General features: G+C 43.6%; 2 protein-coding genes across 8 annotated transcripts in view; one reads left to right on the top strand and one right to left on the bottom strand.

Annotated features, from left to right (window-relative positions):
- Positions 1-1,367, top strand: part of LRRC17 (leucine rich repeat containing 17) — a 44,377-nt gene extending 43,010 nt beyond the window's left edge. The window contains exon 4 of the mRNA XM_002712022.5: positions 628-1,367. Coding sequence (XP_002712068.2) covers positions 628-1,025 — 398 coding nt within the window. The 3' untranslated portion in view covers positions 1,026-1,367. The remainder of the gene's footprint in view (positions 1-627) is intronic.
- FBXL13 (F-box and leucine rich repeat protein 13) overlaps positions 1-24,796 on the bottom strand; it is a 252,385-nt gene that overhangs the window by 148,561 nt on the left and 79,028 nt on the right. For 6 of the 7 annotated variants that reach the window (XM_051848861.2, XM_051848859.2, XM_051848860.2 and 3 more), the window contains 3 exons: positions 18,653-18,748; positions 14,866-15,027; positions 14,159-14,291 (listed from right to left, as the gene is read on the bottom strand). In XM_051848861.2, coding sequence (XP_051704821.2) covers positions 14,159-14,291; positions 14,866-15,027; positions 18,653-18,748 — 391 coding nt within the window. The remainder of the gene's footprint in view (positions 1-14,158; positions 14,292-14,865; positions 15,028-18,652; positions 18,749-24,796) is intronic. The other variant, XM_008258313.4, reaches the window with a different exon arrangement.

Genomic DNA, 24,796 nt, shown 5'->3' with positions numbered 1-24,796 from the left:
CCTTCATAAAGACATTCATGGGTCATAAAGGTGACAAGGACCCTGTCTGATCCTCAAAATGGAAATAAGGCACTTCAAAGAGAGGAGAAAATACTTCTAATTACAAGTTTTCCAAAGAAATTGCTCTGGGGGCTGGTATTGTGGTGCAGCGGCTAAAGCCACAGCCTGTAGCACCGGCATCCCATATGGCCACCAGTTTGTGTCCCAGCTGCTCCACTTCCGATCCAGCTCCCTGCTAATGGCCTGGAAAAAGCAGCAGAAGATGGCCCAAGTGCTTGGGCCCCTGCACCCACATGAGATAACCAGAAAAAGCTGCCAGCTCCTGGCTGTGCCCTAGCCTAGCCCCAGCTGTTGCAGCCATGTGGGGCATGAACCCACAAATGGCAGATCTCTCTCTCTCTCTGCGCCTCTCCTTCTCTCTGTGTAACAGAAATAAATAAACAAATCTTAATTCAATAAGTCTTTATTAATAAGTAAATAAATATTTAAAAAATACTCTGAGAAAAGGGAAAGAGGGAAAAATATCAGGGAGAATTCAACCTTTTATGACACACCCTGCATTAATTATCTTAGGATACACAGCTGCATTAATGCGATGACTCATTAGTTTAATATTTTGTTTTCTAGCTGCTTTTTTAGGGCTCACACACTTAGAAGAGTTAGATTTATCTAACAACAACCTGCAAAACTTTGACTATGGAGTATTAGAAGACTTGTATTTTTTGAAACTCTTGTGGCTCGGGGACAACCCTTGGAGATGTGACTACAACATCCACTACCTCTACTACTGGTTAAAGCACCACTACAACGTCCTATACAATGGCCTGGAGTGCAAAACACCCGAAGAATACAAAGGATGGTTTGTGGGAAAATACGTCCAGAGTTACTACGAGGAATGCCCCAAAGACAAGCTACCGGCCTATCCTGAGACATTCGACCAGGACGCAGAAGATGACGAGTGGGAGAAAATACACAGGGACCACGTGGCCAAGAAGCATAGTGTAAGAATCACTATAGTGGGATGACACAGAAATAGTTCTGCTTAGAACAGTTGTGTATTTGCTATGCTGGTGTTAGAGAGCCATCCGTTCACATGTGGATGAACTGTGTTGCCTGTTTATGCAGGGCTACCCAGCTACAGGGAGCTTTCTTTCAGTCTGATGGTCATGGCTGTTGTTGGGACAGTGGTGGTTATCAGCGAGTGCTCCCGTTCTGCTTGCCTGTCCCTCTGAAAGGAGCTTCGGGCCATCCAGGATTCCACACTGGCAGCCTGCAGGAGCTGGGTCCTAATCATGGCATTAGGATCTCATCAAGTCCTATATAAATGGTTTTGTTGCTTTTTGAAAATAAAATTTAAAAATACTTGGTTCACTTGTATGTTTGACTATGTGTACAAACCTAAAGAGGATCAAAATGGAGACACAAGTACTTGTCCATAATTAAATGTCATTCTTTCCTTCTGTTCCTTGTCCCCCACCCCGCGCCAACTTTTTTTTTTTTCCATGAGTCAGCCTATGCATTAAATACGTGGTAATTTCTGATAACTGTCCATTCTCAGATGAGGTCCTGGCAAATCCAGATTCTCAACCGTTCTTCACTGACCCTTGCCAAAAAACAAACACACATTACATCCTGTCAAGCTAGACCTGAAGGAGAATTGTAGAAGCAGTAAGTAGAGAATATGGGAATTACAATGGGGGTAGGTGTCTGGCCTCATACGTAGGCTACTGGGTAGAATTCCCAATTCTCTATCAGAGTGCCTGGGTTTGAGCTATGGCTCCACTCCCAATTCCAGCTTCCTGCTAATGAGCACTAGAAGGCAGCAGGTGATGGCTCATGTAGGTAAGTCCCTACCATCCATGTGAGAGACCTGGATTGAGTTCCTGGTTCTTGGTTTCCTCCCATCCCAGCCCTTGCCATGGAAGGCATTCATTTGGGAGTAAAATAGCACACAGGAGCTTTTTGTCTGTCTGCCTCCAAAAAAAAAAAAAATTACATTGGAATCTGGTCAAACAATGGTGCCTCTAAGAAGCAGATGTAGGTGGTATGAATCACCACCCTTGAAGAGATTTTTTTCTTTTTTTTTAAGATTTATTTTATTTATTTGAAAGAGTCACAGAGAGAGGAAGAGAGAGAGAGAGAGAGAGAGAGAGAGAGAGAGAGAGAGAGAGATCTTCTATGCGCTGGTTCACTCCCCAGATGGCTGCAACAGCCAGAGCTGCGTCGATCCAAAGCCAGGAGCCAGGAGCTTCTTCTGGGTCTCCCATGCAGGTGCAGTGGCCCAAGCACTTGGGTCATCTTCCACTGATTTCCCAGGCCATAGCAGAGAGCTGGATCGGAAGAGGAGCAGCCGGGACTAGAACCGGCACACATATGGGATGCCAACATTCAGGCCAGGGCTTTAACCCGCTGTACCACAGTGCTGGCCAGCCTACAGGGCTGGCAGTGTGGCATAGTGGGTAAAGCTGCTGCCTGCAGTGGCAACATATCTTATGGGCAACGGTTCGAATCCAGGCTGCACTACTTCTGATCCAGCTCTCTACTATGGCCTGGGAAAGATATAGAAGATGACCCAAGTGCTTGGGCACCTGTGCTCACATGAGAGACCTGGAGGAGGCTCCTGGCTTCTGGCTACAAATCAGCCCAGCTCCAGCCATTGCAGCCATTTGGGAAGTGACCAGCAGATGGAAGACCTCTCTCTCTCTCTCTCTGCCTCTCTGTTAAATCTGCCTTTCAAATAAATAAATAAATCTTTAATGAAAAAAGTTACAGGGGCTGGTGCTGTGGTGCAGTTCTAGTCCCAGCTGCTCCTCTTCCCATCCAGCTCTCTGCTGTGGCCTGGGAAAGCCGTACAAGATGGCCCAAGTGCTTGGGCCCATGCACCTGCATGGAAGACCCAGAAGAAGCTCCTGGCTCCTGGCTTCAGATCGGCGTAGCTCCAGCCATTGCAGCCATCTGAGGAGTGGACCAGCAGATGGAAGACTTTTCTCTCTGTCTCTACCTCTCTCTGTAACTCTTTCAAATAAATAAAATAAATCTTTAAAAAAAAGAGTTATAAACACTAGTGAACATGGAAACAGTATTGTTTTTCTCTGAGCAGAGTTTGGACAAGGAAGCTGCCTGTCACAGGGGAAGGGGCTGAGCCCTTTCTGCTAAGCTAATATATCAAGGCGCATAGAGCAAAGGATAAAATTAGGATCCAGGATCAAGCTTTAAGAAAGGAAATAATATCAGATGCAGTTTTGGGGGAGAGGTAGCTAACAGAAGCCCCGAGGCTTGAGTTTGCAGGTTAAAATCAGCTTAAAGAAACAAATCATGAGAAAAAGAGGAAATACGTGGAGAATCTAAACTCCGTACTCCACCAGCTTGCATTTAGGTAGTCAGTTGTATTCTACATAGGAAGAAAATAGAGTTAATAGGATCACATACACATCCTTTGTCATTGATTTTTACACAGATACCCTTTCTACACTGTGCCGAAAATTTTTCACTTCTTGTATCAAGGTGCTCATATAAAGTTTAGCAACTGGTCTTACCTGATGCTCCTAAAGCATGGAAGATGATTTAAGACAAACAGTACTGAGCACACTTTAAGTGCCTACTACACACCAAACACTGTGCTGAGAGCTCCCTACGTTTCCCCTCTACTTCTCACACAATCGCCCTAGGATAGGTTATATGACCTGCCTTTCACAGGTGCGGAATCTAAGGTTCGGGGTTGAGGTAACTTCAACAAAGCCACAGAGCTGGCAGGTGGCAGGGCTGGCACTCAGGTCTGCCTGAGTCCTTTCTACTAGGCAGGGAAGCAGGGTGCTCTAAAGGTGACTGTTGGCCGTGGCTGCCTGGCACCAGAAGTTGCAGAATCAGAGCCCCAAAGAGGAGCAGGTATCAGGAAAGGTAAACCTCTCCCTCCAGGAGCCCCCCTGAGAGCAGTGGGCAAGAGGAGGTCTTTGGCCCAAGACATTTAAATCTATACCAACGTGCATAGGAAACCAAGAGTGGGAGGCTGGGTGGATCACAGGAGGCTGTGGTTCAGGAACTGACTGGATGGGGAGGTTCCAGCCACTCTGCCCATTCCACCAGTGATCTGAGTCAGAGGTGGAGACTCAGATCCTGGTTCTCAGTGCAGATTCCTACCTTACTCACTGTGCGGCATTAAACGCAGCTGTTCAAGTTGAAGTGTTAGCAGGCAGAACAAATCCATTTATTGTTCATGAGCCTCAATGTGGACTGTTCAGGACGTGGGGTGTGAAACAGCCAAGATTTGATGGTGGAGAAAGTTTGGTGTGGCCTCAGTAAGAGACAGGAGGACTGTACTGTGGGTAAGAGGATTCTGGGATGAAACAAGGAAATTAAATCTGATTTAGAGACAGGGCCCACGTTGTTCTCTGGTTTAATTTTTAGAGGCAAGCTGGAGGTTTAATTAGTCTCATCCCCAAGGATCTAATTGGAAATACATTTCACTTCAAAGCAGGAACCAATCCAGACCATCTGAGTCTGACGGAGTTGCTAACATCTCCAGCAAAGTACATTTTTGAAAGATGAAGAAGTGCCCCCTCTCTGTAGCGGTGTTGATACCTTCTCAGGGACGCACACTTGTCCATGATGGAATGAACACCTAGATTCTCCTCTCCTATCAATTTCTCACATGACAGTGACTCTTAACTTGACCCTGGACTTTCCTTCTGTTCAACAAAGTTCATGAGATAAAAAACATAAATTTATTTTACAGTAGCCAAAAGAATGAAAATCTTGATGTATATATATTTGAACAAGTATGTTTATCACTTGACTATTTGGATAAAGTATTTTTTTAGAAACTTGGGTTTCTTGGGTTTTTCTAAAGTAAACAAGATTTACTATCAGCTGTGGCCTCCCGAATCCTCAGCCCAATTTAGCTCTGACTTAATGCCTAGTTGTATGGGGAAGATATTCAACTTGAAGTAGCTGAGCTCTTCTCATTTAGTAACCATTCCCCTCTCTTCTCAAAACCCAAACAAGTGTCCTGCTCCGGCAAAGAGGAGAGATTCTGAAATGCAAATCTGCTTGCCCAGGCTCTGCCTTTTAAGCTTTTTAAGATAAAGTTAATCTTCTAAAGCTTTTATTGACAAAAGGATTACAAACATAACTGTCATTTCTAGTCAGCCAAACAGCCCAGAAGATCAGCCAATGTTTATCTTTAACCCGAAAGTCAGAAAAACCAAACTTCTTGCCAGAAATGTGTGTCCTTCCAGACACACCAGTAGAGGAGCTGGGGAGGAAAAAGGGGAAAAGCTAGAACATCTCTGAGAATGACTTTTATCTTTGATACACTCAAGACTGCTGGAATTAAAGCCAGTTCTATTAACTATCTTTGGAAAATAAAAAATATCACAAAGATGAGACACATGTTACATTTATTTCCTTCAAAAGTCAAAATCTAGTCAGGCTTGCATGCTTAGTTGTTTCTACAATAAACATATCTGGACTAAGAATTACATTTGCAAATATTAAATAGCATATTTTAAATAGACAATAAAATATCAAAGATTAAAAGCAAGAAAATATTTTAGGCTATTTTGACATTTTGGCCTCAGATAGAAATATGAACTATCATATATACACACATATATTATATATGGCATATATATGACATACCATTATCTGATCAAATGACCACAGGTTCAATATGCCCATTTTACAGGAGAGAATTTGACTTAGGTTTTTTCAGTATCTGACACTCTCTGTGCTCTCAACACAAGTCACAACCTGTGTTGTCCATTTCCTCTCAGTCCCAAACTTCCCAGTGAGACTTGTGCCTAAGCATCAGGAAAAGACTTTATACAGAAGTACTTAAAAACAAACACCTAGTGGCCGGCGCCACAGCTCACTAGGCTAATCCTCCGCCTTCAGTGTCTGCACACCGGGTTCTAGTCCCAGTCAGGGTGCCGGATTCTGTCCTGGTTGCTCCTCTTCCAGGCCAGCTCTCTGCTGTGGCCCGGGAGGGCAGTGGAGGATGGCCCAAGTGCTTGGGCCCTGCACCCCATGGGAGACCAGGAGAAGCACCTGGCTCCTGCCATCGGGTCAGCGCAGCGCGCCGGCAGCGGCGGCCATTGGAGGGTGAACCAACAGCAAAGGAAGACCTTTCTCTGTCTCTCTCTCTCTCACTGTCCACTCTGCCTGTCAAAAAAAAAAAAGAGAGAGAGAGAGAGAGATACATCAAGAGAATGGAAAGACAAACCAAGTACTGGTAGATTCTATTTCCGAAAGATACACATAATAAAGGACTTCTATCCAAAAGATAAAAGGGATTCTTTTTTTATAAAACTTTTATTTAATGAATACAAATTTCAAAGGTACAGCTTTAGGAAAATAGTGGTTCTTCCCCTCCATACAAGCCTTCCCACCCCTACTTGCTTCCCACCTTCCACTCCCTCTCCCATCCCATTCTTCATGAAGAATCATTTTTAATTATCTTTATATACAGAAGACCAACTCTATATTAAGTACAGATTTCAGCAGTTTGCACTAAAAGGGATTCTTAACACTCAACAATAAGAAAATAGCCCAATTAAAAAATGGACCAAAGGGGGCCAGCACTGTGGCATAGCAGGTAAAACTGCCACCTGCAGTGCCAGCATGCCATATGGGCTCCGGTTTGAGTCCCAGCTGCTCCACTTCTGATCCAGCTCTCTGCTATTGCCTGGGAAAGCAGTGGGAGATGGCCCAGGTGCCTGGGCCCCTAAACCCTCCTAGGAGACCTGGAAGAAGCTCCTGGTTCCTGGCTTCAGATTGGTCCAGCTCCAGCCGGGGAAGCCATTTGGAAAGTAAACAAGCAGACAGATCTTCCCTCTCTCACTGGCTCGCTCGCTCTCTCTCTCTGTCCTTCTGCCTCTCTGTAACTCTGCCTTTCAAAGAAACACATGAAGCTTTAAAAAAAAAAAAAAGTGAACCAAAGATTTTTAAGAAACCTCACCAAAAAGATATATGGCTGCACTGTGTCATCAGGGGAATGCAAATTCAAACAGCAATGAGATACCACCACACACCTACTGGAGGAGCCAAAATTCAGAACACTGGGGTTAGCATCATGGTACACAAGGTTAAGCCACCACTTAGGATGCCTGCATCCCATCCCACCAGTTCAAGCCCCAGCTGCTCTGTTTCCCATCCAGCTACTGATAATGCATCTTGGAGGCAGCAGATGACGGCTCAAATACTTGAGCCACTGCCATCCATATGGGAGACCTGGATGGAGTTCCTGGCTCCTGTCCTCTTTGGCCTGGCCCAGCCTTGGCTCCTGCAGCCTTTGGGAGGTAAAGCAGTGAATGGAAGATTCTCTCTCTCTCTCTCTCTCTCTCTCTCTCTCTTATTCTTATTTCTCTTATTCTCTTTCTCTTTTTCTGCCTTTCACTCAAATAAATCTTTTTGAAAATCCAGAACACCGACAACACCAAATGCTGGTGAGAACATAAGGCAACAGGAACGCATCATCACTGGAGAGAATGCAAAGTGGTACAGCCACTTTGTAAGACAGTTTTGCACTTTCTTACAAAACTGAATACTCTTACTGCATGATCTAGCACTCATGCACCTCAGCATCCACTCAGAGGAGCTGGGAACTCAAATCCAAACAAAAGCCTGTGCGTGGGTGTTTATAGCAGCTCTATTCATAATGGCCCAAACCTGGAGGTAACCAGTATGTCCTTCCATAGGTGAGTGGATAAATAAACTGTGGGACACACAGACAATAGAATATTATTCAGCTCTAAAAAAAATGAACTATAAAGCCACAACCAAGACATACAGAGAACTCAAAGGTACGTTACTAAGTGAATAAAGCCATCTGAAAAGGCTGTGAAAATTACAACTATATGGTACTCTGGAAAAGATAAAACTAGAGACAGTAAAAAAGATCAGTGTTTGTCAGAGATTGAGAGGGGAGCGATGAGATGAATAAACAGAACACAAAGAATTTTTAGACACTGAGACTACTCAGTAGGATGCTACAATAATAGACACACATTTTCCCACACTGATCCAAACTCACAGAATGTACAACACCAAGAGTGCACCTTAATGTCAACGATGGACTTGGGCGATAATGATGTGTTATGTCAGTTCATATCACTTGTAACAAATGTACCATTCTGGTTGGGGGAGCTGATAGTAGGGGAGGCTGTATGTAGGAGCAAGGGGGCTATGGGAAATCTGTTTCTTTTGTTCAATTTTGCTAAGAATCTCAAAATAAATTTGTTGTTTAAAAAAGAAGATAGGTTTCAAATCATAACCTACCTTTCACCTTAAGAGACTAGAGAAAGAGCACATGAAAACCCAAGCCACCAGAATAATAAAGATGGGAGTGAAGATAAATAAGAGAGAGAACACTAAAAAGGCAACAGAAGGGATCAGTGAAGATAGCTGCTTGTCTATAGTGGCCCATAGCAGCTGTCTTCACAGCAGGTAAAAGGTAGAAGCAGTCTCAGGATCCACAGACGAAGACTGGATAAACATGATGTGGCATATGCACACAGCAGAATCTAATTCGCCACTGAGAGGAGGGAAATTCTGACACATGCTACAACAACAACATGGGTGAACCCTGAAGACAAGAAGGGAAGTGACATACGCCAGTAACAAAGAGAGGATTGTATGGTTCCACTGATATGAAGTATGAAGAGTCAGCAGACTCATACAGGTCGGGAGCAGAACGGTGGCTGCAGGGACTAGGAGGAGAGGGAAACAGGAAGTTAGTGCTTAATGGGTACAGGGTTCCAGCCTTGTAAGATGAAATGTTCTGGAGACAGATGGTGATGACGTGTGCACATACTTAATACTACAGTACTGTGTGTTTACAAGGGGTTGACGTGGTAAAACTTTATTTTTTTATTTTTTTATTTTTTGACAGGCAGAGTGGACAGTGAGAGAGAGAGAGACAGAGAGAAAGGTCTTCCCTTGCCGTTGGTTCACCCTCCAATGGCCACCGCGGCCGGTGCGCTGCGGCCGGTGCACCGCGCTGATCCGATGGCAGGAGCCAGGAGCCAGGTGCTTTTCCTGGTCTCCCATGGGGTGCAGGGCGCAAGCACCTGGGCCATCCTCCACTGCACTCCCTGGCCACAGCAGAGAGCTGACCTGGAAGAGGGGCAACCAGGACAGAATCCGGCGCCCCGACCGGGACTAGAACCCGGTGTGCCGGCGCCACAAGGCGGAGGATTAGCCTAGTGAGCCGTGGCGCCGGCTAAGAGCACTTGTTTTTTAAAACCCACATTAAACATCTAACTTCATAGTGAGAGACTGTAAACCTTCCCCCTGGGACCAGGAACAAGACATGGATGTCTGCTCTCACCATGACCAAATGGGTAGAAATAAACAGCAGTCGATGTGGGGTTTCCTTAGGAACTGAAAATATGTTCCAAAATTAGATAATGGTGACGCTTACACAACATTGTGAATACACTGAGACCCACTGAGTTGTATTCTTTAAAGTGGTCAGAAAGGTGAAATTTATGTTATGTGCATTTTATCTCAATAAATAATGGGTCACAGGCCCTGCTATTCCTAAGAACTCTTTCAACTGTGTTCAACTACAGTTATTATGACAATCTTAGCTTAAACCAAAACTATGGATGTTGCCTCTTGAGTCTATTTCCTTTTTACCAGGAAACATACATCTATTTTATAGTACGTTTTCTATACATTTTTCATGTGTGTACATACAAATGTGTGTAGAGACAAGTATGTATATACTGACACATAAGAGGAGGTTTCCAAAGTTCGTGGAAAAGACACATCTTTTAATTCCATTTGTTCAGAGACTTTTCTGATGGGCCCTTATACATATGGGAGGTAAAGGAGGGGGGGACCAGAACTGAGTCAGAGAAAGTTTGGGCAGCTAATGTTATGAGATTTACAATAACTTTATTAAAATTTATTGTAAAATGTATTACAAAAGTGATAAATTGTACAAAAATGGCAAAATAAACACATTATCAGCTTCCTTCTCCTATCCAAATTGCAAAAAACGAATTCACTTTTTCAAAATTCTATAACATTGCTGAGAAACAAAGCAGAAATGGTGGATCAGAAATGAACAGTTCTTGGGGCCGGCATTGGGACGTAGCAGGTTAAGCCTCCTGCATCCCATATGGACACCAGATAGAGACCCAGCTGCTCCATTTCTGATCCAATACCCTGCTAATACACCTGGGAAAGCAGCAGCAGATGACCCAAGTGCTTAGGTCCCTGAACCCACAAAGGAGACCTGGAAGATGCTCCTGGCTCCTGGCTTTGGCCCAGCCAGCTTAGGTCCTTGTGGTCACTGGGAGTGAACCAGCAGATGGAAGATATTTCTGTCTCTCCCCTCAACCCTGTAACTCTGCCGTTCAAGTAAATAAATAAATCTTTTTTAAAACTGCTGAAAACAAGAAGACAGTTTACTATGTGATCAGCTACAATAACATCACAAAAACTACAGCTTTCTAGAGCACTGAAAATAACCAGTCAGAATTATTCCATTTTGTATGACTTCTTTAAAAAAAGCTATTTTGCTGATACAGTTGAAACTCCTTGTGTACTTTTTCCCTATTTTATTAAACACTTTTCCCACCTTCCATGACACTATCTTGCATTTGTAGCTTTTTTACCCTGTGCATGTCTTCCATGGGTTACCAGGTGTATACATATTTCCTTTAAAATATGTGATTGAGGGGTAGCTATTGTGGGGCAGCAAGTTAAGTCACACTTGTGACACCTGCGTTCGATATGAGAGTCCCAGCGACTCCATTTACTATCCAGCTCCCTGGGAATGCACCCAGGAAGCAGTGGAGGATGAACTAAGAACTTGGGCCCCTGCTACCTATGTGGGTGACCAGGATGGAGCTCTTGGTTCTTGGCTTTGGACTGGCCCGGCCAGGCTTTTGCAAGCATTTGTGGAGTGAATCAAAAGATGTAAAAGATCCACATGCATCTCTGTCTCTGTCTCTCTGTCTCTGTCTCTCTCTCCCTCTCTTTCTCTCTGTCTCTCTGTCACTGTGCCTTTTAAATAAATAAATAATACTGTTAACTTATTTCAGAACAAAAGTTATGTATATACATATATTTTCATGTTGAAAATTATATAGAAATGGTATTAGATTATATATATAATTCTGCAACTTCATTTTACCCATTAATCTCTTTAGACTAACCCATATTGACATTTACACATGTACAAGTATATGTAACATTCTTTCTCATTATCTAGAATCAGAATGGATGCATGTTTTTATTTTTTTTAACTTTTATTTAATGAATATAAATTTCCAAAGTATGATTTATGGATTACAATGGCTTCCCCCCCATACCGTCCCTCCCACCCACAACCCTCCCCTTTCCCACTCCCTCTCCCCTTCCATTCACATCAAGATTCATTTTCGATTAGCTTAATATACAGAAGATCAGCTTAGTATACATTAAGTAAGGATTTCAACAGTTTGCTCCCACACAGAAACATAAAGTGAAAAATAATAGATGATTTTTTTAAATGATGGTGAAATCAGATCAGACCTATTGTCATGTTTAATCCCACTGAGAGTCAAGTTGGGAGTTGATAATTTCTTTTTTTTTTTTTTTTACAGAGGATCAGTTTAGTATGCATTAAGTAAAGATTTCAACAGTTTGCACCCCCATAGAAACACAAAGTGAAATATATTGTTTGAGTACTCGTTATAGCATTAAATCTCAATACACAGCACATTAAGGACAGAGATCCTACATGAGGAGTAAGTGCACAGTGACTCCTGTTGTTGACTTTACCAATTGACACTCCTGTCTATGGCATCAGTAATCTCCCTATGCTCCAGTCATGAGTTTCCAAGGCTATGGAAGCCCTCTGAGTTCTCCGACTCTTATCTTGTTTAGACAAGGTCATAGTCAAAGTGGAGGTTCTCTCCTCCCTTCAGAGAAAGCTAACTCCTTCTTTGAAGACCTGTTGAAGTGAAATGGACACTATGGGAAACGGTGACTTGATTAGCATAGCCCTGACTGTTAATGAACAACTTAATACATTATCCCTCTTAGTAGTTTTTTTGTCTGTTCTACTTAATATGACTGGTTTAATTCTGTAATTAATACACAGTTATTCTTAAGTGTTGAAAATTAACTGAAATGTGATCCCAGTGGATGCATGTTTTTAAAAAATATATAATATTTTTCTCATTTCCAGAAATATATGTCTAGTAAAACATGTATCTTGGGGCTGTATAGGTTAAGACACTGCCTGAAACTCCTGCAACCCATATAGGAGTGCTTTGGTTCAAGTCATGGCTCCACCATCTGATTCCAGCTTCCTGCTAATGAACACCCTGGAAGGTAGCACGTGACAGTTCAAGTAACTGAATACCTGCCACCCATGTGCAAGACCTGGATTGAGTTCCTGGCACCTGGCTTTGGTTTGGCCAAGCCAAGGCAGTTGCAGCCATTTTGGGAGTGGGTAGAAGCTGTGTGTGTGTGTATGTGTGTGTGTGTTGAATAAAGAAAAATGTTCATGTATTATATTTTAGTAAATAAATTGATGAGACACAGATAGACATGTTAAATAAACAAAAAAGAAAACCATTCAAGGGGGCCAGAGCTGTGGCGCAGTGGATTAAAACCCTGGCCTGAGGCACTGGCATCCCATATGGGCACCGGTTCTAGTCTCGGCTGCTCCTCTTCCCATCCAGCTCTCTGCTATGCCCTGGGAAAGCAGAAGATGGCCCAGGTCCTTGGGCCCCTGCACGCACATTGGGGACTGGGAAGAAGCTCCTGGCTGCTGACTTCAGATCGGCTCAGCTATGGCCATTGTAGCCATCTGGGGCTTGAACCAGCAGATGGAAGACCTCTCTCTCTGTGTCTCTGTAATTCTTTCAAATAAATAAAAATAAAATCTAAAATAAATAAATAAATAAAATTTAAAAAGAAAAGAAAAGAAAACCAGTCAAGAAGAATGGATGGGGCCAGCGCTGTGTTGCAGCTGGTAAAGCACTGCCTGCAGTGCTGGCATCCCATGTGGGCACCAGTTCAAGTCCCAGCTGCTCCACTTCCAATATAGTTCTCTACTTTAGCCTAGGAAAGCAGTAGAAGATGGCCCAAGTGCTGGGCCCCTGCACCCCAAGGGAGACTCAGAAGAAGCTCTTGGCTCCTGGCTTCGGATCCGCCCAGCTCCAGCCATTACGCCCATTTGGGGGAGTGAACCAGTAGGTGAAAGACCTCTCTCTCTCTCTCTCTCTCTCTCCCCCCTCCTTCCCTCCCTCCCTCAGCTTCTCTGTAATTCTGACTTTCAAATAAATAAATAAATCTTTTTTTAAAAAAAGAAGAAGAATGGGCAAAGACCAACTGTTGAATGTACAACTCCTGTTCATTTGTTTTACCTTATTTAAAAGGCACAGAGACAGGTAGAAACAGAGACAGAGAGAATGTTCCATCCACTAGCTCACATTTTTTTTTTTTTTTTTTGGACAGGCAGAGTGGACAGTGAGAGAGAGGCAGAGAGAAAGGTCTTCCTTTACCGTTGGTTCACCCTCCAATGGCCGCTGCGGCCGGCGCACCGCGCTGATCCGAAGCCAGGAGCCAGGTGCTTCTCCTGGTCTCCCATGTGGGTGCAGGGCCCAAGCACTTGGGCCATCCTCCACTGTACTCCCTGGCCACAGCAGAGAGCTGGCCTGGAAGAGGAGCAACCCGGACAGAATCCGGCGCCCCAACCGGGACTAAAACCCGGGGTACCGGAGCCGCAGGCAGAGGATTAGCCTATGGGGCCACGGTGCCGGCCCACTAGCTCACTTTCCAAGTGTCCTTGATAGCTAGGCCTAGGTCAGGCTGAGGCCAGGATCCTGAAACTCTATCCAGGTCTCCCGTGTGGGTGGCAGGGATCCAAGTACTTGTGCCATCACCAGCTGCCTATGAGGGTGCACATTAGCAAGAAGCTGGAATTGGAAATGGAGGCAGGACTTGAACCCAATCACTCTGATAGGGGATGTGGGCATCCCAAGCAGCATCTTAACCCTGCACCAAATGTCTGTCCCTTTGTTTAAATATTTGTTTTTGGCATCCTTATGACCTAACAATGCCACCAAAGTTTCTGTTTTATTTGTTCTTTTCTTTTTTTACTGATTTAATTAGAAAACAGGAAAGCAAGACCAGTAGCTATAGTGAAGGCACATACCAATAGATCTCAAAGTTCTCGGTCGGAGAACGCAACCACGGAAATTCAAACGCAGCACATTTAGACGCCACCTGTGCAGTGTAGTCACGATATCTTTATCAGCAATTATATTTTTCACCATGGAAAAGTCAATCTGGACAGGATAAACAAAGACATTAAGAAATGAAAAATACCTATGTCATGTAAATATTTTAAATATTTTAAAATGTCAAGTACTAAAAGCTCTTCATCACCTAATTCCCCAATAGAAAAAAAGTGTGAAATGTTAATCTGAGCGCTCTATTTACTAGAGTATGCAAATTTCAAAAATAACATACACACATATACATGCACTCACACATGCACACACTATTCCTTTTCATTCTAAAAATGATTTAGGTTGACGGATAAAAAATACAGTGAAGTAGGATAAAAAACACAAATGCAATTGACTTAACATGAGTCAATCGATGTCCAGTCTCGTGAATTGAGACAAATTAAAATAGCAACGAGATATCAAATATCAAAGAGCAGAGATGTTAAGAAAAGTTTTGAAGCAGAAGGTACGCCATCATTCTGTACACATTAATGATTCTAAATCCACCTTCATCCTAATAACTCCACCTCCAGGAGCTGGCCCTGAAGATATGATCATACATGTGTGTCCTGGGAATGAGGACAGGATACCCACTGCAGGAGCTAACAGCAGAAGACAGGGAACAGCGTACCTGCCCTCCAACAGAAGACATGAAATACACTGAGGGCTTCCACACAACAGAACGCTGGGCGGGGCATGGCAGCATAGCAGGTGAAGCCAGCATCAGCTTCCCATATGGGCACCAGTTCACATCCCGGCTGCTCCACTTCTGGTCCAACTCCCTGCTAATGACCTGGGAAAAGCGACAGAAGATGTTCCGAGCACTTGGGCCCCTACCAACCACGTGGGAGAACTGGAAGAAGTTCCTGGCTCCTGGCTTCGGACCGGCCCAGTGCTGGCCATTGTGGTCATCTGTAGAGTGAACCAGAGGATGAAACATCCCTCTCCCTCTGGCTCTTCCTCTCTCTTTGGAACTCTGACTTACAAATACATAAATAAATCTTTAAAACAACAACAAACAAGAACACTGGACTGAAGCTGACTTTAGAGCAAAGAAAATACAACTCAGAAGGAGAAAACCTGATTGGACGATTCAATGGAAGGACAAAATTTACAACATTTAGAAGATGTGCCGGACTCAAATCCTTCATGAATATGACTCCTTGATGCCAACATTTTTATGAGACTGGGATCTGAGAGCTCAAGACTATATTACAAGAACTCGAGGAGCCGAAATTTTATGCTGCCTGCTAGGTGGAAAGCAAATGGCAGGTCTGGCAGTCCCTTATAAATATTTGCTAATCAAGAGCACACACTCTGTAGTTGAACAGACAAGTATTTGAATTCCATCTTGGCCACTTAACAAGTTGGGCAGTTTCTTCGCTCAGCCTTAGTTCTGTCATCTGTAAAGTGGGAAAAATAACAATGCCTAACTCTGCAATGGATAAACTGAGAAAAAGGCAAGTAAGGTGCCACACAACTAGCACTCAATAAATATTAGCTACTATTATTAATTCAAAAAAATAGAACAGACCAGCACAAAATATAGAGTAAGGAAATTTTTTAAATTGAGCATGGAGTAAGACTAAAATGTAAGTAAGAAAAACCTGTTGCCAGATGCCTTTGCATGCACACAGCCAAAAATACACTTTAGCATTTTCCAATACAGACTTCTATGCTAGTACTACATAGTACTATTCTTGCCCTAGTACTATTTTTGAAACCTGGAACAAGTTTATGTTTTTCATTCCAAAGAGACACTGGGGAGAAGACTCCAACAATTAAAACAAAATTAAAGGACATATTGGGAGCAAGCATTGTGGCACATCAGGTTAAGCTGCTGCTTGCAACACTGTAATCCCATATGCATGCCGGTTTAAGGCCTGCCTGCTGTGCTTCCGATCCACCTCCCTGCTAATGCATCTGGGGAAGCAGCAGAAGGTGGCCCAAGTGCTTGGGTCCCTGCCACCCAGTTGGGAGGCCCAGATGGAGTTCTAGCCTCCTGGCTTCAGCCTGGCCCAGCCCTGGTCATTGCAGCCATTTGGGGAATAGATCAGCAGATGTAAGATCTCTGCCTTTCAAATAAATATTTATTTTTTATTTTTAAAAGATTTATTTATTTATTTGAAAAACAGGGTTACAGACAAAGAGAGAGACACAAAGATATCTTCCCTCTGCTAGTTCACTCCCTAAATGGTCACAACAGCCAGGGCTGGGCCAGGCAGAAGCCAGGAGCCAGGAACTCCATCCAGGTCACCCTGTGGGTAGCAAGGGCTCAAGTGCCTGGGCCACCTTCTGCTGCTTTCCCAGACACATTAGCAGAGAGCTGGATGGGAAGTGGGACAGCCAGGACTCAAACCAGTACCTGTATTAGATGTCAGCACTGCTGGCGGTGGCTTAACCTGCTGCACCACAACGCTAGCATGGATCTTCTTAAAAAAATCAAATATTGTCTCCCCAAAGACTTCTCTTATCTGTTTCTTGGATGACACTGTAATCTCAACAATGATGATCACTTATGCCATCAAGTAATGAGTGGTGGCCACACTCCCTATTGTCTAAGGTCCAGTTATCTGTAGACTTCACCACCCCTCCAATCGTTAATGATTGCAAGACCGATGATAGCACATGTTTAGACTGACCTAAGAATCAGTGGCCTGGCGCCATTTTGCAGAAAGTCCAAAACGTAAAGTAACTAAGAGGAGCTGACACCAGGGGCTTCAGCTCAATAAGTCAACTCGACCTTTACATCCCATGAGGACACCACCCCATTCTTGGCTCTGCAGCTCTACTCATACTCTGTGCAACTATGGCCAGAAAGGAACTGATTCTGCCTTGGTGAGTGCACCTTAGCCAACAATTCAGGTATTCCTGTCTTAAGTTTATGTCTAGTTTAAGGCAGTGATCCCCAAACTTTTACCCACATCAGGATCATCCAGGAGGACTGTGAAAACTGATGATTGCTATCCTTAGACTTTCTAACTCAGCAGGTCTGGGGTGGGGCCTGAGAACTGGCATTTCCAACAAGTTCCTGGGTGATGCTGATGGCTGTTGGTCCCTGGACCACTCTCAGAACCACTGATTTTAAAGGGATAAATCTGACTTATGTGAGAGGTTTGGGGGGTGGGGGGATTGTTATTTTTGGAAAATCACAATGAAGAAAATGGAATCCAAATGGTCTGGAGCAGAAAGAATATGCACAGTATTAAGAAAAGGACAGATTGTGCAAAAGCCTGGCAGGGGTTAGGAAAAGAGCCGGTGCTCTGCCCAGAGGCCTCTCTGGGTGAGGACAGAGCACAGGCAGTGAAAATCCAAGCTGGAAAACGAAATTAAGCTTGTCTATGTTCAGCACGTTTCTCTTTCCACAGTTACATCCTGCTCTTCCTCACATTTCTGGCCTTATTTTTTTGGTGTGCAGATGTGGCAAAATCATAACAAACATTTGAGAACAAAGAATAGCTTTGTTCAAAAGGTAATGAGAAACTGGATGGTCGCAAACTTCAACTTTTAACTGAACACACTGTCAATATTACAGTATCAATGTTGTTGTTTATGAATCAGCCCTGGCCACCCAGAGCTCACAGAAGCCACCTCTTGCCAATCCTATTCACCATCAGCCAGGTACACGAAGGTCATCCTTTCTTTATTGTAGAACTAAACCTTCCAAATTCTGAGTTATGAAGGTCATTAAAAAAATCACACATTTTGAAGTGTTCTTCCCACAGCCTAGGGCTCACTTTACAGTCTGTGCTCATGGAAAGGAAGCGGGCATACATTACAAGGAAACCAAGGTAGGGTAAAATATCTAGAATATGATGAGGCTATGTGTGAATGCAATATAAGATTCAAATTTATATCTACCGTTTTAATTTTTCTTTTTATAAAAACATTATTTATTTACTTGAAACAGTTATACAGAGAGAAGGAGAGACGGAGAGAGAGATCATCCATCCACTGGTTCACCACCCAGACGGCTACAATGGCCAAGTGTTGGGCCAGGCCAAAGCCAGGAGCCAGAAACAAACCAGGTCTCTCAGGTGAGTGGCAGGGACCCAAACTCTTGGACCATCTTCTGCCACTTTCCCAGGCTGTTTTCAGGGAGCTGGATTGGAAGTGGAGCATCTGGGACATGAACCAGCGTCCATATGGGATGCCAGTGTGGCAGGCAGTGGCTTAACCTTCTTTGTCACAATGCCAGCCCCTACCACTTCAATTTTAAAGTATTAATAATGTAGCTCCTAAAAAATCATCTTTTCTATCTCTTCCTCCAGGCTTGTTCTTGGACAAAAGAAAAGCAAATGCACTTGTTGGCCATAGACAGGACGACAGGGAAGAAGGCGGTCCCTAGGACAGACAGTTTCACAACAGTCCATTCTCCTTGAAGAAACCAAAAACATACTGTATTTATATCTACTTACAGTGTTCCACAATGACCTTGTTTGTATCATCAACATCCAGGCATGACAAACTTGGCCACATATTACTATATCTCTTAAGCTGAGGTATAGGAAGATCTAAACACAAAGAAAAAAGTAATTTTGAAAAATACATGAACTTTGTTATAATTCTTCCACTTACCTTGTGTGTGGGTAACGGTTTTGTAATCTATGCACTGTAATAGCAGGAGTGCTAGAACTTATCTGCTGATACTTCTATAATGTGATCCTTTTCATTGATTCTTGCACAAAGATGGTGAGGAAGACAGGCACATATGTTGGGTTTTCCAAATAAAGGTGGAATTCTGCTACAAAACTAGCGATTTCCCTAAACCATAGCTGGTATATAGAAGGCATCCAATAACTGTTTACTGAACTGAACTGGGTTCTCTCTAATGTTGTTAGTTTCCTGGGGAAGATCAACAAACCCATTTTGGCTTCTATTTTCAAGAAAAAAAATAATAGATGAGGAAATCAGAAAATCCTCTTGATATGAAGTACCAGTCAACAATAAAGCAAACTTTCCTTCATTCCTTTCTTCCTTTTTTATTTTTACAAAGCATAACTCAGTTTTAAAACCAATATGAGGGGTTGGTGCTATGGCACAGTGGGTTAACACCCTGGCCTGAAGTGCCAGAATTCCATATGGGCGCTGGTTTGAGACCCGACTGCTCCACTTCCGGTCCAGCTGTTATGGCCTGGGAAAGCAGCAGAAGATGGCCCAAGTGCTTGGGAACCCACATGGGAGACCCGGAAGAAGCTCCTGGCTCCTGGCTTTGAATTGGGCCCGGCTCTGGCCATTGTGGCCATCTGGGGAGTGAACCAGTGGATGGAAGACCTCTCTCTCTCTGCTTCTCCTTCTCTCTCTGTGTAACTCTGACTTTCAAATAAAATAAATAAATTTAAAAAAAAACAATATGAGAAATTTCCAGGGCTCAGTCCTTGCATCCCCAGATGGGCAATAAGGTGTTCCTGCTACAGATGCTTGGCATGGGAATGCCAAGGGGGTAGCTGCTGCTTTTGATAATAAATGGGTTCAGACTGAACTGGTCATGCAATGACAGAACAAAGTTTTCAGGCTTGGGACACAAATAGGGATCCAGAATCATGAAAGAGGGAGCTGGAAAATTAAATCTACCTTTTAGCAAAACAAAAACTCAGTTATCACCCTTGGATGAAAAGAAAAAGAAGAGGAAGAGAAAGAGAAAGAGGGAGAAGGAGGAGGAAGGGGAAGAGGAAGAGGAACAGGAGGAAGAAGGAGGAGGAGGAGGAAGAAGAGAACTTATAACCAAAGATCAGCTATCATATGTTGAGACTTCAATTTTAATTACTTAAAAATTCAATAGGAACTTATCACCTTTATGATGGGATTTCACATATTGACATGCAAGGAGGTTTCAAGTTGGTAATAATTCTAAGATAGTTGACAGAAAGAAATACCATTCTCTAAAGAGATACATACAAAAGCCAGGCCTTACAGGATTCTGTTAATTACATATTAATACAATGAGCTTTGGGGACTAATGTTCGTCCTACCGTAGATGGAGGGAATGATAAACATTCAAAAGAGCAGATATCTCTGAGGGAACGGAAGCCTTCGATTGTATTTGTTAAGTTTTATTTCCTGGACACTACAAGAAACAGTGACTTGATCAGCTCTTGTGCTGACTGTTGATGTACAATGTAATACTTTATCCATTTTAGTATTTTTTCTTTGTTTTGTTCTAGTACTATTGGTTGAACTCTGTAATTAACACACAATTATTCTTAGGTGTTTAAATTTTAACTGAAAAGTGATCCCTGTTAAATATAACAGTGGGAATAAGAGAGGGAGGAGATGTACAATTTGGGACATGCTCAATCAGACTTGCCCCAAATGGTGGAGTTAGAAATGTGCCAGGGGATCCCAATACAATCCCATCAAGGTGGCATGTACCAATGCCATCTCACTAGTCCAAGTGATCAATTTCAGTTCACAACTGATCACACTGATAGGTCTAAGAGTCAAAGGGACCACACAAACAAGACTAGTGTCTGATAATACTAACTGATAGAATCAAAAAGGAAGAGAACGATCCATCATGGGAAGTGGGATACACTGCAGACTCATAGAATGACGGATGTCCTAAACAGCACTCTGGCCTCAGAATCAGCCCTTAAGGCATTCGGATATGGCTGAAGAGCCCATGAGAATATTTTAGGTATGGAAAGCCAAGACACACTGGGGAAAAAAAAAAAAAAAGACCTAAATGAAAGATCTCTGCAAGTGAGATCCCAGTGGAAAGAACAGGGCCATCAAAGGAGGTATCTTTCTCTGAAAGGAGGAGAGAACTTCCACTTTGACTATGACCCTGTCGGAATAAGATCGAAGTCGGCAAACTCAAAAGGCTTCCATAGCCTTGGCAACTCATGACTAGAGCCTAGGGAGATTACTGACGCCATAAACAAGAGTGTCAAATTGTTAAGTCAACAACAGGAGTCACTGTGTACTTACTTCTCATGTGGGATCTGTCCTTAATGTGTTGTCCAATGTGAAGCAATGCTATAACTAGTACTGAAACAGTATTTTACACTTTGTGTTTCTGTGTGGGTGCAAACTGATGAAATCTTTACTTACTAAATCAATCTTCTGTATATAAAAATAATTGAGGCTCAATAAGCTAATCCTCCGCCTTGCAGCGCCGGCACACCAGGTTCTAGTTCCAGTCAGGGTGCCGGATTCTGTCTCGGTTGCCCCTCTTCCAGCCAGCTCTCTGCTGTGGCCCAGGAGTGCAGTGGAGGATGGCCCAAGTGCTTGGGCCCTGCACCCCATGGGAGACCAGGAGAAGCACCTGGCTCCTGTCATCGGATCAGCGCGGTGCGCCGGCCGCAGCGGCCATTGGAGGGTGAACCAATGGTAAAGGAAGACCTTCCTCTCTGTCTCTCTGTCTCACTGTCCACTCTGCTGTCAAAAAAAAAAATGTAAAAAAAAAAGTTTTATTTCCTAGAACGCTCAGTGAGTATACAGTTTTTCCTTGTATGAAGTCTCTTTTTGTGCCTGAAATATTTTAATAACCTCATTTTTTGGGAGGAGAAAGACTAGTTTTTGGAAAACTACAAAAAAGCTAAAAGAAATTAAAGAAGATCAAAATATGTGAAAACACTTCCCATGTTCATGGTCTGGAACATAAAAACAACAAAAAGAAGTGAATTGTCATCTTAAATCTACCAATAAATAAACATCAAATAAACACAAGCCCACAGAGGTTTACAAGAGTGCTCTACCAAATATCCAAAGAACATGGTTTAGGCCACAACCCAGAAAGATGCAATCCCAAATGCCCAAAATCTCAAATGTCGCAGTCCCAAAAGAACAAAATTACTAGAGACTAAAATCCCAAAATCCTGAAAATATAATCCTGAAAAAAATAATTTTAATAATCCTAGACATTTATTTACATTTTTAAAAGAGATTCACTTGCAAAACATAAAAACACAACAGAATGTTCCATAGGTACTTTCACAATCCAGCAGGCAACAATAACAATAATATTATAATAGTAATAATAATATATTTTTGCAAGTGTTTACACTCAGGTGCACTAACCACAGTCGCACGAGTCTAGTAGTCATGAGCAGATGAATCATCTTCTTAAAGAAGCAGGTCAAAAAGCAAAATGTCTAAATGCAGTAGCACTCTGTCTAAATGCGTTACCTACTCTGGTAGGTAACTGCATGCTCTGTAACAGACAACCTAAGTCTTTTGACAAGGGCCATCAAAAACTGGGATGGATGGCCATCACACATACAGCCATCCAAAGAGACACAACCTTGACAACTTATGTCTTTCCACTAGTGCAGATGTACAAGTCCATCTTTGCATTTCCTCAGAAAGTGCAGATGTCCCTATGTACACACACACTTACACACAAAGCCTTTGCTGCGGTTGACCTGTCAGTGCAGTCACATGTTTGGGAGATCTGATATTGTCTACTCCATGTGGTCCACCTAGCCTCACATACCTATCTTGGAAACAGCCACACTCAAAGTCACGCTGTACCAAGTTTCCAGACGCTCCTTCTGTCTACCACGGTGCAAAAATCCTACATACACCCAAAATTGCTCAAACCCATTCGATGTTTGGGATTTGCATCTTTCATGATTATGATTCGCCATATTTTAGGGTCTAGAGGTGTTGCGCTTTCCAGATTTCAACATTCGGTAGTATGGTGGGCAGCATTGTGCCTTTTGGGATTGTGATCCACATCTGCAGGATCAGGAGGCCCAAAAACCATACCTGTGGTTTTGCACCTGCCCTGCACTTGTACAGAGAGGAAGAATTATGATCAGGCCTTGAGTAGAGAAATGACAGTGCAGAAACAATAGAAGCGTGGGGTCGAATTTCTGATCAAACAAATGACTTGGGTAAGAATACAAGAGAGAGGGAGCAGGAATCACAGCCCTGAGGCAGCAAACAGTCATACAACTATCAAGACACGACGGTTCTGAAGAGAGCGCCTCTACATGCAGTTGGCATGCATGCAGCGGATGGGGATAAGCCGGCCACAGCTGCTCATGTGGGCCTTTATTCAGAATCGCAGCTACTCCTTGAGGGGTTACTCCACTAGTTTCCTAGGGTGGCCATAGGAAATCACTGAAAACCAGGGGTCTCAAAACAACAGTGTATTCCTTCTGTCCTGGACGCTGGAACTCTGAAGTCAAAGCACTGAAGGCCAAGGAGAATCCTCCCTCACCTCCTCCTAGCTTTGATGGTCACCAACATCCCTTTCTATGCCTTGGGCAACCTTTGCCTCTGTCATCACATGGCTTTCTTTTCCCCCATGTGTACATATGTGTCTGTCCCTGTCTAGTCTCTTATAAACACAGCAGTTAAAGGATTTAGGGCCCCTTCTAATCCAGGATGACCTGATCTTAAGTATATCTGCAAAAATCCTGCTTCTAAATAAGGCCCGATTGTGGGGATTCTGAATGGACATGAGTTTGGAGGTGGGAAGGACATTATACAATCCAGTAGTTGTGGGGAGCAACTCGGACTGGACTAAGTTACTGGAATTAAGACTTATTCTATGCATCTGCTCTCCCACAATATGGCGCTGAGAAGGGAGAAACAGCTTCTACACAGCTGCCTCCAGTTCAACCAATAAACTGTAGGACCTACTCCTGATTGGAGGAGAGCAGCGTACTCGGCGTGTGGGCAGCCGAGTTGGGATTGGCAGAGGAGGACTATAAAGGAGGAAAGAGACGGCATGCACCAGGAACATCTAAGGGGAACACCTGAGGAACACCTGTGCAGCCCCCGAGAGAGCCGGCCGGCGGTGTGCCACTCCCCTGCGGAAGTGGGGAAAGTGGCAGGGGGAACCGCCCTTCCACGGAGGTGGAAGGGTCGGTAGCCAACCCGGGAAGAACCAGCAGCAAACCCGGGGAGGGCCGAGCAGACAAAAGAACAGCGCAGGGTCCTCCATGAAGACGGGGAGCGACAGTAGTTACTCAACTCCTCTGATTCTATTGCCTCTTTGATCTCTAATGGCCTCTCCCACAGCATGAAATTTTGTGATTAATTTTGTGATTGATGATCAGATTCCAAGACTTCCAGAGGCCAGCATTGTAGCACAGTATGTTAAACTGCTGCCTGCAAACCCAGCATCCCATATCAAAGTGCCAGTTCAAGTCCTGGCTGCTCTATTTCTGATCCAGCTCCCAACTAAGGCACCTGGGAAAGCAGCAGAAGATAGCCCAAGAATATAGGTCCCTGTCACCCATGTGTAGACCTGGATGGAGTTCCTGGTTCCTGGCTTCAGCCTGGCCCAACCTGCTTGTTGCAGAGGCATTTGGGACATGAACCAGTGGATAGAAGATTTTCTTTCTTTCTTTCTTTCTTTCTTTCTTTCTTTCTTTCTTTCTTTCTTTCTTTCTCTCTCTCTCTCTCTCTATCTCTCTCTCTCTCTCTCTCTCTCCTTCTTTGCATTTCACATAATAAATAAATATTTTAAAAAATTCCTAGTCTCGGGGCCAGCACATGGCGTAGTGGGTAAAGCCGCCACCTGTAGTACCGTCATCTCATATGGATGCCACTTCGAGTTCTGGTTGCTCCACTTCCTGTCCAGCTGCCTGCTAATGTGCCTGGGA

Source organism: Oryctolagus cuniculus, chromosome 3 (assembly GCF_964237555.1).
Source record: "Oryctolagus cuniculus chromosome 3, mOryCun1.1, whole genome shotgun sequence".
Lineage (NCBI taxonomy): Eukaryota > Metazoa > Chordata > Mammalia > Lagomorpha > Leporidae > Oryctolagus > Oryctolagus cuniculus.
This window is presented reverse-complemented; position numbering and strand designations above follow the sequence as displayed.